General features: G+C 38.8%; 2 protein-coding genes across 6 annotated transcripts; one reads left to right on the top strand and one right to left on the bottom strand.

The window, feature by feature from the left end:
* The first annotated feature begins 4,105 nt into the window (after positions 1-4,105).
* Positions 4,106-9,939, top strand: MTERF1 (mitochondrial transcription termination factor 1). Of its 5 annotated transcripts, none has more exons than XM_033088852.1 (4): positions 4,106-4,184; positions 4,742-4,803; positions 8,252-8,455; positions 8,749-9,939. In XM_033088852.1, the coding sequence occupies exon 4, from the start codon at positions 8,780-8,782 to the stop codon at positions 9,902-9,904; it is 1,125 nt and encodes a 374-aa protein (XP_032944743.1). In that variant the 5' UTR covers positions 4,106-4,184; positions 4,742-4,803; positions 8,252-8,455; positions 8,749-8,779; the 3' UTR covers positions 9,905-9,939. The 5 variants fall into 5 exon arrangements, with proteins under 5 accessions (XP_032944743.1, XP_032944742.1, XP_032944739.1 ...); XM_033088851.1 differs by having other exon boundaries at positions 8,278-8,455; XM_033088848.1 differs by lacking the exon at positions 8,252-8,455.
* Positions 9,940-10,205: 266 nt separating this feature from the next.
* Positions 10,206-11,447, bottom strand: LOC117012504 (60S ribosomal protein L28-like). Its single transcript, XM_033088853.1, has 2 exons — positions 10,771-11,447; positions 10,206-10,583 (listed from the first exon to the last, which is right to left on the bottom strand). The coding sequence occupies exons 1-2, from the start codon at positions 10,840-10,842 to the stop codon at positions 10,245-10,247; spliced, it is 411 nt and encodes a 136-aa protein (XP_032944744.1). The 5' UTR covers positions 10,843-11,447; the 3' UTR covers positions 10,206-10,244.
* Positions 11,448-12,335: the final 888 nt, after the last annotated feature.

Genomic DNA, 12,335 nt, shown 5'->3' on the forward strand with positions numbered 1-12,335 from the left:
CTCTGGAGATGGGCTTCTTAAGTTCCCATTAATTACCAGCTGTGTGAGCTTAGGCACATTACTTAGCTTCTAACTCAGTTTCCTCATGTATAACACGGAGATAACGTTATTTCCATCATAGATTTAAATGAATTAATATAGGAGAAGTGATTACAATACTACCCGGCAGATAGTGTTATAAGAATTTTTTCAAACATTATTCATATTTTTCTTTTCCACGTCCTTTATCTCAAAATTCCTATTCTTTGGATGCCTTGAAGTCAACAAAATAAGTTATAGGTATATGTGAGTAGTTCATTATAGTGTTTCACAGCTGGCAGCAGACCACATGGCCTGTGGTCTGGTGGCCCTTGAGCTAAGAATGGTTTTGACATTTTTAAAAGGATTTTGTGAAAAAAGAAAAATGTGGAACAGAGACAGTAAGTGGGCCACAGGGCCTATATTTACTACCTCGCCCTTTATAGAAAAAGTTTGCTGACTGCTTAATTTGTTTCCCCTTTCAAATATGTTTGTGATTTAAAATCATCATGCTGTAAACACCAAGGAATAATCTCTCAAGGTGAAATTTCAAGAAATACTATAAATAGGAAGGGAAGTAGTTTTGGGCAAGTAAGCTGGTATTTCATTTGGTGATTATTTGTTCCCCTGCTATGGGAAGGTAAGGTTTTCTGCCAGTGATTAAGAATCATTTCGTAGGAGTTAAAAGCATGGTACTGTAGGATGAAACAACCCCAAAAGTACTTAAACTCACCAGGGTGAATAGGATTGAAATTGAATGGGATTATGGCTGAATGGGATCCCAAATAATTATTGTGCTTCTCTTGGCCAACTCTGCCTAGCAGATGGTGGCAATCTAGGGAATCCAGGACCATATCAGTTCTGGAATCAGCCAATTTGCCAGGCAAAGTATCTATTTCCTTGCCACAGACCCTGTAGTAATGAATGTGGGAGTAGGAAAGCTGACTCATGGAGTCTCTCTAGACCTTGGTTAGACACATTTCAGAAAGAAAGTTTCCAGCAGGAAAAACTTTAGAAATCTAAGGTTGTTAAAAAGCAATTTTGAAAAGGGGGGAAGTGAAGCTACCTTTTTTTCGTTTGTTTGCAAACAGTAGAATGTTAACCTGTGAACATGGGGTAACTTTATCTACTGCTTTTATCTGCCTTAAGCAATTTACAAAACAGCTGGCTGCAGGCGAGGGGGAGACGGGACTTGGTGTTCCTCTGAGGGCCCTAAAATGAGATTGGTAGGATGCTGGCAGGTCTGGGATGCCTTGTCTGTCGAGTCCAGGAGTCTGTGGGTATGGTTGTGTCCACAGAGGGCCGCTTCCTTTCTGACCTTAATTGGGTCTTCTGAGATTCAAAGGTGAGTGGTCAACCAAGGGGCTTTGGCTTGTCAGAAGTCTATTTGCATGAAAAACGAAGGATACTTCCTGGGCTGAACTGGTCAGGCAGGCACATCAGGCAGGCACTTTGGCACAGAAACCTCCCCCCCAAAAAAACCCCCCAAAACCCCAAAAAACCTTTAGTTATACGAGGTCAAAGGTGCTGCTGAGTATAGCACAGATTCTGTATTCAAATCTGACTTTTAGCTTATCCCCTAGGCGTCTAAGTCCAATTTGAGAAGGGAGGGCACCGGAGTCTGCTTTCTACTGCAACAGACTTTGGGATCAAAACGCGGGGAGGGGATGTTCCAAATAGACTTGGCAACCTATTCTTTTCTCAAACACAGTAATTTAAAAACACATAGACCATCTAATATCACCATGGTTTCAGAAAAGAAAGAGAATTGTAAAAGAGATATATGACAATACAAATTTTTTAAAAATTGACTTACTTTATTTAGGCTTTATAAAAAAACCCAGAAAGATGAAAAGTTTAGAATAGCCTCTAGGAGAAACTCCCCTTTACCATATTGCAACTGCTTCATCTCATCTTTTTTCCTCTTTGTTCATCATCACTTACTCCCTGCCTGTACAGCTTCTCCCACACACAGCATTCCCCCTCCCCACAGAGTTTCCAACCACACTTTCTTTTTCTTAATTACATCAGTTTAGTAGGGTGTGGGTCAGCTATGATCTTGGGGAGGTATGGTCGGGGGAAGCATATAGAGGAGCAGACACTCAGCAGGCTGAGAGTGAGACCTACCACCGGAAACAGGTCCAGAAGGGCAGGGGCTTTGTCTTATTTTCTACTAAATACCCCCATCCTGAGTAAAGGGCCTGAAATGTGCAGGTGCTCCATAAATGTTCATTGAATCAATGAATAAAATACAGGCAAGGTATATACAGGTTCTACTGTAACATACCACCAATGACAACATGACAACAAGGCAGTAGTCACTGCTGTTATTGGAGGTAATGCCATTTCACAAATCATTAAACCTCTTGGCAGAAAAATGAAAAGGAAAAAAGTAAGGGACAACACACCATCTTAATCCAACCATTATTACGATTTTGTTGTTATTCTCTTCAATGTTTTGTAATATGCATTTAAGATATATTTGTAATCAGAAAATTTTGGATAGGAAATATGGAAACACTTTTCAAAAGAACCAATCTCCTTTACCTACAAAATAAACTTAGGTGATGTCACCTGAGTAAGTCTGAAAAAACCTTTGACAATCTATGTCAGTACAGCAAAGCATGTGGTAAGAATCACAGACGACTTACGGGTTAAGGAGGTAGAAGACATGCATTCATTCTCTTGCTGGCTCCCACTCTAAGGGTTTTAATGTCTCATTTGTAAAATGAGAGGATTGGGACTCCATAATCTCCAAGGTCTTAGAAAGCCTGAAGTTTAATAATGCCTAAAAAAGATGTTATTGTTTTACAGTCTGATTGTAAAGCAGTTTATAGTTAAAATATTTATATATTTATGTATGTAAATGTATAAATTTATGAATTAGAAATATTTTTCTTATTTTATTACTATAAAATAGTAAATATTAACTTAGATATAGGAGCTCCTTCCATGCAGAAAGTTATTAGAAATTTATACAAAGAGGCCATTTCTAATTTTTCAAGACTATTTTTTTTTACCTGAGGAACTGCAGTAAGTAGTTTCACTTACCCTCTAGACTGATTGATTATAAGTCCCAAATATAAATCTTTATCCTTATAATAAATAAAACAGCAAGTTAATTCAAAACAAAGTGACAACAACAACAAACTTGCTAGGTGTAATCCAAGGGACAGAGTGAGGATAAAACATTAATTGGTTTATTGGTGCAAAAATGGGATGAGGAAAATTAGAGGAAGGTAAATGCAGGAAATCCCTTTCAGTTGAATTCAGAATCAACCCTCTCCTTCACTTTCCATTTTTCTAAGGACTACTAACACTTCCTCCGTTAGATAACTCGGCGGCCTGATGATTATGTCATTAATCTGGGATAATCTTTCTTTTGAGGGTAAGAGTAGAATGGCTTTGAATTCAAGCTTAATCTCCATTGCTACCATCCCCAGGCAGGTGAGACTGTTGGGACCAGAAGGTTTACATGTAGCGACGCCCCCAAAGGTGGCAAAAGCGCACCTGCTGTGGAGATTAAGTTTCTGTTAAGTTTTAAGTAATCTAAACCCGTCACAATTAAAAAAAAAAAGAACCAGAAGTAATCGTGCTGCAAGCAGTTAAATCGAAGTCCACCACAATTACTGTCCCAGCCCAAGGCTGACACGGAATTCGGACCAGCAGCCACACTCCACGATTTCCAAGGCAGTTCAGGAAAAGAAAGAATCTGGGGCTGTTTATGAGCCTTTGATCCACGCGTTTTCCTGCACCAAATGCCGAGGTGTTCATCGGCATCGTGTCAGTCACACTAATAAGCGGAGTCACCCTGTCAGGCTGCGAATTCACGTGTATAATAGCGACTTGCCCACCGCGAGTCGCCGAATGGATCGCCGCGGCATCTCTCGGTCGCGGGCTGGGACGCAGGGAAAGGCCGCGGCCCCGCCCCGCCCTCCAAAACCCGCCCCAGAGGTGGGCTTCCTGCGCTCACCGCGGTCTTCTGCCGCCCTCTGCCGGGCTCTTCGGGTCATTGTACCTAGTGCGGTCGAGAGGCCTCCGGAGTGCGCAAGGCGGGTGACGTCACGTCGGCGCGCAGCCCGTGGCCGGAAGTTAGTCGCCCGTTTGCACTCCTCGGTTCCGCTCCAGACCCCAGAGGCGGAAGTAAAGCTCTCTCCAGGACGTAGGTACAGTGCCGGTTGCGGTTGGTGGCCTACTGCTGCGGAGGTTTTTATTTTTAGAAGCAGGTCTGGGTGACTTTGACGTATAGTGGAGTCCCCTTCACAAGCAGCTCCTTGCAGAATCGTCCTTGTGGGAGGAAGAGGGATAGAAAAAACCGATGGAAGGGAACCTTATCATGATTTTGAGTTAAGACTCACCTGGGTTCGAACCTTAGGCTTCACCTGACTAAGACAAGCTAGTAATGAAACTTGGCGCTTTTCCCGATTTTGTAATTTTAGGGATAATGCCTACTTTTTAATTGTGGAGTTTAAGTAAGACAGTATGTGAAGCACTTAGCTCTGGTTTTACAAATCATATTAGTGATTCCATTACTTTTTCCCGTCATACTCAGGCATGTACTTGCCATTTTCTTCTCAGTGCCTGAGAGATGTTTAGTATGCAAGAGGTTATGTATCTCGCGAGAACGTTATACAGTGTTAGCTGGGATTGATCTCTTCTGTGTTGGGAAATCTTGACAGTGTTTTGTCCTCCCCACCCCCCTTTTATTTTTTGCCTTTTCTAGGGACGGCTATTTTACAGTTTTTTCTGTTGGAATGCAAGTCCTCTTTGCTAAAGACAAATAAGGTGAGAATGCGTTGTTGTAAAGATCTCCAAACAGCTTGTTTTGTCAAAAGAAGGCCAATTGGAATGTAGTACCCCCGGGGCCAGTGATTAGCCATTTCCATTAAAAGCCCCTTTATCAGGCTACTGTGGAGCAGAGGACAATGTAAATCTTTTATTCCTTAGATCTCATAAGCTACAGGTACACAAATTTTCATTGTATTCGTTAATTTTGGACTTCAGCCTTTGCAATAATAGTTTTGGTTAATTACAAACATCAATTTGAGATTGAGATCCATTATGGAGTATTAGTTATTTTTGAAATTTGTAGATTGAGACAGTTAATACTTCTTGCATTAGGCTATTTAAATACTCACCTTGCTAGATGTAATAGGAATAATTTGGAAATACCTTGCTAGGTGTAATAGTAATAATTTGGAAATACTCACCTTGCTAGATGTAATAGGAATAATTTGGCTGGAGATGGAGTGCTAAAATAGTCAAGTAGCATTGATAATTTATCAGATTTAACTTTTTTTATGTTGAAAACTGAAAAATAGATAAATATTTTTATTTAGATAATATATAATATATTTTTAATATATTTTTATTTTATATTTTATAAAATATATAGATATATTTTATCTATAATAAAAATAGATAACATTTTTTTTACGTTTTTGCACTCCTAGGCAATTTTAGTTTTTTATAAATTTGTCTGCAAAATAATACATATTAATTAAATACTATCTTAACATTTCAGAACTACTAGTACATAGCTGCCATTAATTGGTCAGAGGTAACTGTTGTTTCATTTTTCACCGGCTTGTATATAGTAATGTCCCCTCCCCCTTTTTATGTATTCTTGTCCTTTTATTTCCTTTGGATAATCTCCAAGTGGAAATGCTGGGTTCTCTTCCAGCAGTGGTATTTGAGAATTTTCCCCCGTTTTCTGATGTGCTCACCAACATATTGGTGTTAGTTAACATTGTATTTAGGCTTAGCTGAGACTGCTCATAATATTTTTTGGGGACAGTTAATTGCATTTATAGTATTGTAATCAAAACAGAATTTTAGTTGCCAGTTCTAAGTCCAATTGAGCTCTTTTTTTCTATAGAGATAGAATACTTAGTCTTAGATTCCCTAGTAATAAATTGTTATAAAACAAATTATTGACTTCAACAGTATGTATTTGTTAAAGATTTGTGGGAAGATAGTATTTGAATGGAACCTTGTACTGTGGATAGACATCAGGAGGATAGGTCTTTCTGAAAGACATTGTAAGTAAAGGCAGGGAGACAAGAGTCAAGGACGTTTAGGACCAGAGGTTTGAGAGGCAGTGGTCCCTAGTTGTAAGGTTGTAGAATAGAAGCTAGCTAGAAAGGTAGTGGAACTGCATGGTGAGGGCTTTGAATGTTAGCCTGAAGATTTTTACTTTCTGGGGAGAGCTAAAGAGGTCTTTAATCAAGGAATGAAGGACATAATTACATCTTTGTTTTCCAAGTACACTATAGTGGCAGTTTTGAGTGACTGATGTTAGAGAAGCAAGTTAGGCGGCTGTTATAGTCAGGGTAAGGGAATAGTAAAGAGTAGAGAGGTTGGAGTTCAGCGATACTGAAGAAGCTGAATCTACACGATTTGATGATGGGTTGTGGAAAAGAAAGCAAAACTTACTTTTAGATTTTTATCATGAGTGACTGTTAGGATAGTGATAGTGATTTCATTACTCAGAGGAGATCTAGTTTGCAAGCTGGGAAAGATACTCATTTTGGTTTTAGACATGTTAATTTGTGTGAAAGAAATTTCCATAGGGAATACAAAGACATAAAATCCACCTATGATAGATTCAGGAGAAACCTTAATTTATTGCTCTTTTGTTAAGAAATTTGGCATATATTTTCACTTTTAGTCTCTTGTTAGAATTTCTTTTGAACTTTCTGTGACTTGTTTAGCCCTGCTTGTGATAGTGTAATGTCAAGGGAGTGTGTTATCTAGAGTAGAAGCCTTCAGACTTTTTTGATCGTGTACACTCCCAATAAGAAAGGTTTATACATGTATCTCTAATTGTATGTACACTTGTTTACTGATTAGTTAATGTACATGTCTCATAGTACTTTTGTTACATTTTAAAACATATATAGAAAATGGAAATTTTAAAAGGCTAAGACAAATACAAATTGGAGTTTTACTGTTTTTTTCCTTCATCCCATTGGATCATCTTGCCACCCCTCTTTGGAAAGCACTGGTCTTATCCACAGCTGTCAGTGTTCTGTCCTGTTATCCAGTAGAGGTCACCCTTGAACATCTGGAAGAGAACAGATTGTTGAGCTGTGCAAGGCAAAGCCTTCATTCTTAGGAGGAGGACCTTATTTTAAGTTTCTGAATTCATGCATTTTTGAAAGAGTATATAGTTACAGAGTAGTGTGTGGTATTACGGAGAAGTAAAGAATAGTGTACTCAGCATAGGGCAGTATAAAATGTGCTTTTGTCGTTTGATGTTTACCTTGTAAGCAGCCTGCATTTTTGTTTGAATGTTATTTGATTCTGTAGTTTGGGAATATTTTTCCCATTCTTTGAGGATCTGTAGATTATCTGAGCTATAGAAATGTTCCCAGCCTGTAGGCATAATCCAAGTTTTTGTTTAGGTGGAGTAGTTAAAAGGATAGACACAGAGAGGCTTTTTTGATATTGATCTTAAAAGCAGTATCTCAAGCCCAGAGATATTCGTAGTGAGCTGAAACCATGTATTTCGTTTTTTATGAGCTCTATTTCGTATTTTATGTTTAATTAGGTGAGAGGAAAAGGGATATGCCTTCTTTAAGTGATAGTAGCCCATTATAAGTAATTAGAAATCAAGAGCATAGTTTGTCACAGCTGTGTAGTCTGAAAAGGAGAAAGCGCAGTTTTAAAAAAATGTGTTGTGTCTTTCAGACAGCAAGTAGCTTAGGAACATAAGTCATCTGATAAGTTGAATAACAAAATAATACTTTTCTGTTGCTTTTCTCATAAAATATTTCCTATAGAGATGCTCATTTTTGTAGGGACCTATGATGATTATCATATATAAGTTCATACATTTCAAGACTCATTTCTAAATGATCAGGAAGATGAGTTACTGAGGTTTTATCCACTTGCACAAAGTTATATGTGTTATGGAACAAATGAAGAGAGCCCTGGGTTAGTCTTTTATGATGTGGTGGGGTGGGGGAGAATGGTAAAAGTAACTTTTTAATGTTATGTACCATGTTGCAGCACAGTTGCACATGTGGTGGACTATTTGGATTAAATATTCCAGCTAGATCATTTTGAAGGTGAAAATTGGTTTGGAGTTGTTGGGTTACAATCAAGGGGGCCGTAAAGTAAACTGAAGGAGGAAGAGATAATAGCCTGCGTTTAAAGAGTGCCATGAATCTAGGAAAAAAATGTGTTTAAGATGGATGTTAGGCCTGATTTCTGAAGTGTTGGTTTTGAGGGCTAAATTTAGAGTTTGATAACCAGGACGTGAGAACAGAGGCAAAGAAGTCTGGTGTCTGTGGGCAAGGGCAAGGCCAAAGATCTGGGAAATTGGAAGACAAGGCAAAGTTGGAAGCATCAGTTAATAGGAATACGCCAACGGTTTGGAAATCCGGAGGATGAAGCAGAGATGGACACTGGCAACTGGTTTTGGGTAGCCAAGGTAGGTAAGGCCAAATAAAAAGAGCAATATCAAAGTAGGAATAATTCTGGGGCAGTGATGATGCTGTACTGCTTTTCTTTATGTTAAGAATGTATGGAGCCCCAGGCCCACAGACAATCAGAAGCAGTGAGCTAAGGAGTGGGAATATGGTGGCTGAATTGTTACCACAGCACCAGGAGGTCTAGTGCTGTAGATATCTTATAGAAATGACTACGATGCTTATAGGATCATAATGTTCTTTTAGCTGTTTAATACATGCATTTATATAATATCATATATGTTGTTTTATACAGTATTCCAAAAGGTTGGGACTACTTGACCATTATGGCACCACAAAACCTCTTGTATCTGAGAAGTAACTTTCTCTGTGGGTCAAGATGTTGGATGTTCCAAAATTCAGCAGACATCCTCTTCAAATCAGTTTCATGTAGGCTTTTTGGTGTGAAGTGTGGTAATGAACACAGTGAGAATGAGCTACTGAAGAACCTACTTGTTATGGGAGTAGATGTTGACATGGCGAAGAAACGACAGCCTGGAGTTTTTAATAGGACAGGTGTTAATGAGCAGGACCTGAAGATGTTTCTTCTGTCAAAAGGAGCTAGCAAAGAAGTAATTGCTAGCATAATATCAAGATATCCACGAGCCATAACACGCACACCTGAAAATCTTTCAAAACGGTGGGATCTGTGGAGAAGAATTATGGCATCAGACCTTGAAATTGTAAATATTTTGGAACGTTCTCCTGAATCCTTTTTTCGGTCCAATAACAACCTAAATCTGGAGAATAATATAAAGTTTCTCTACTCAGTTGGATTGACCCGTAAATGCCTTTGCCGATTGTTGACCAATGCTCCGCGTACCTTCTCCAATAGCCTTCATCTGAATAAACAGATGGTCGAATTTTTGCAAGAAGTCTGTTTGTCCTTAGGTCACAGTGATCCTATAGATTTTGTCAGGAAGATAATTTTTAAGAACCCTTTCATTTTAATTCAGAGCACCAAACGGATAAAAGCTAACATTAAGTTTTTACAGTCAACTTTTAACCTGAACAATGAGGAGCTGCTTGTTCTGATATGTGGTCCAGGAGCTGAAATCCTAGACCTTTCCAATGACCATGCCAAGAGAAACTACACAAATATCAAAGAGAAGCTGTTTTCTCTTGGGTGTACTGAAGAAGAAGTGCGGAAGTTTGTCTTGAGCTATCCAGATGTGATCTTTTTGGGAGAGAAAAAGTTTAATGATAAAATAGACTGCCTCATAGAAGAACAAATTAGCATTTTACAAATAATTGAAACTCCTCGGATTTTGGATTCAAGCATAAGTACTTTAAAAAGTCGAATCAAAGAATTGGTAAATGCTGGCTATAACTTGAGTACATCAAATATCACTCTCCTATCTTGGAGTCAAAAAAGATATAAAGCTAAATTAGAAAAGTTAAACATTGGTTAAAACATTATTCTGGGGAATTAAAAAAAGTCAATCTTATAATGTAACGATATTTCATTTTGAATTTGGGCCTTTCAAAAAAGGAGAAGTTTGATTTCTGAACCACATATATAGTGGGTGCCAAAAAAATGTGTATACATTTAAAGAAAGGAAAAAACTATTAAAATTGTAATGCTCAGCATATACCAATAACAAAAGATGAATACAAGTCATGTTTGACTTCTGCAATTACAAGAGATGCTCAAAGTGGTTACCATCAGTGTTTGGACACTTCTTTTTTGTTTGTTTGTTTGGAGAAAGTTTGCTGATGCTTTATGCTTTATTGCTTTGCGGGGGGAGGTGTTCAGGAGCTCTTGGTGGGACAAGCCCGCTTCCTCTTCAGAATCACAGGCTTCTGGCTGCACAGGATGGCACTGGCTTGCAGATGGCGGCCATGAGCTGGTCTGGGCCGTACTTGCGGATCGTGCTGGATGCTGCTGAGGGTGGCCTGGGCGTTCTTGTTGATGGTGATCTGCACGTAGGAGGCAGCCAGCTTTCGTTGGCCGGATCTCTGCTTCATGACGACCACCACACCTTTGCCGTCGGCCCCTGGCTCCAGGCCCACTGTCTTGGGGTGAATCAGCCTGTTGTAGCAGAAGGAGTTGTGGGCCTTCAGATTATTGGGCTTGGTGTTATATGTCTGCTTGTTCCTTTTTTTTTTAAACTTTTATTTGTTTAAGTGTGTTTTTCTAGGACCCATCAGCTTCAAGCCAAGTAGTTGTTTCAGTCTGGTTGTGGAGGGCGCAGCCCACAGTGGCCCATGTGGGGATTGAACCAGCAACCCTGCTGTTAAGAACACCACGCTCTAACCAACTGAGCTATCCAGCCGCCCTCTCCTTGTTCCTTTTGATCAGGAAGCTGGAGCAGTTGTGTATGACCATCCATTGCAGATGCACGGACATGGTGATAGCTCCTTTCGTGTGGCAGCCAGAGACTGAAAGAGCCAGACACTTCTGATTACAGTGAACTACTGCTTGAGCAACGACCAAAATGTCCACGTGTATACATTTTTTTGACACCCCTATTACACATATAATGATCCTTTGGATATTTTTATTTTAAAGGTTCATGAAAACTCATGGTCAGTGTGCTCAACTGGAGTCTTTCCAGCTACCTTTAGTTTGAATTAATACAGCATCCTATTATATGATATAGGCTGTGTAAATGGTACTTCCTGAGTACCAAGGCAGAACAGTGTGTGGAAAGATAGAAAATACAAAATAAGCTGTCTTTGGTTTCTGTTCACATTGAAAAATTGATAGATTCATTTTAGATCTATTTCCTCTCATGGTTTTGAATAGCAACCTATTTCTGCTGTTCCCACATATCTAATTATGGTTCATCTTTAAAATAGATTGCCAGTACAAATGTGACAAAACAGAAGGGAAGGGTTTTTCATCCCAAGTTCTGCATACTTTGTTTAAATCATTAGTATGCTTCTGCCTCCCCCCACCCTTAGACTCAATTTACTATAGGAGTGTCTTGCTTTCTGTGAAGTTAAGGACAACCTGTGAATATGTTGTTACATTGCAAAAGGACTTCGCCGATTCGATTAAGTTAATGACCTTGAGATGGGGAGATTTACCTGGATTATCTGGGTGGGCCTAATGTAATCATAAGGGCCCTTAAAAGTGGAAGAGGGAAGTAAAAGAGGAGGTCAGAGTGATGCTATGTTAGAATGGCTTGACTCATTTTTACTGGCTTTGAAGGAGAAAGGGGACATGAGCCAAGGAACACAGGTGGCCACTACAAAAGGGAAAAGGCAAGGAAACATTCTCCCCCGTAGGGCCCCAGAAGGAACTGCAGCCCTGCCAGGACCTTGAATTAAGCCCATTGAGACCCATGTCAAAGTTCTGACCTACAGAGCCATAAGATAATAAATTTGTGTTGTTTTATGAGTTGGTGATAATTTGTTACAGCAGCAAATAGAATAACATAACTAAATAGATGATTAGTTGCATCATAGGTGAAGTCACAAAATACGGTCCTTTTAGTATCATATCTGTATTTCTCGTATTAATATTTTTTTTTATCCAACTACCTTTCTGGAATGGCTACTAAGTGTTTGTAAAGTCCTCTAAATGTATGAATAAAAAACTAAATGTGAGTAATAAAATCTGAATAAAAGAATATTTTTGCCTGATGAATGTAGTTTAAAGAAATGGTGGTAGCTTCTGTACATTTATATTTTGTTGGCATTTCATCTACTATAAAGAACAAGACATTTCTAGAGGTGTTAACTTAAAAAAGATAAATCAGATGATGTCTGTATCTTAAAGACATTCACCATTTAGCTCTGATATAAACTGAAAAAGAAGGGAAAATTACACGACCTTTTAATTTTTGTTTAGAGTCATTTGTTTTCTGCAGGTGGATTTGGAATTAAATAACAATG

The sequence above is a fragment of the Rhinolophus ferrumequinum genome, chromosome 20 (genome assembly GCF_004115265.2).
Source record: "Rhinolophus ferrumequinum isolate MPI-CBG mRhiFer1 chromosome 20, mRhiFer1_v1.p, whole genome shotgun sequence".
NCBI lineage: Eukaryota > Metazoa > Chordata > Mammalia > Chiroptera > Rhinolophidae > Rhinolophus > Rhinolophus ferrumequinum.

Bases quoted from the DNA above. Each gene is read 5' to 3' on its own strand.
- MTERF1 (XM_033088852.1), top strand. From the start codon at position 8,780: ATGGCACCACAAAACCTCTTGTATCTGAGAAGTAACTTTCTCTGTGGG.
- LOC117012504 (XM_033088853.1), bottom strand. From the start codon at position 10,842: ATGTCCGTGCATCTGCAATGGATGGTCATACACAACTGCTCCAGCTTC. The intron at 10,584-10,770 runs GCGGCTGGATAG...AAAAGGAACAAG, and splicing joins TCAAAAGGAACAAGGAGAGG to CAGACATATAACACCAAGCC.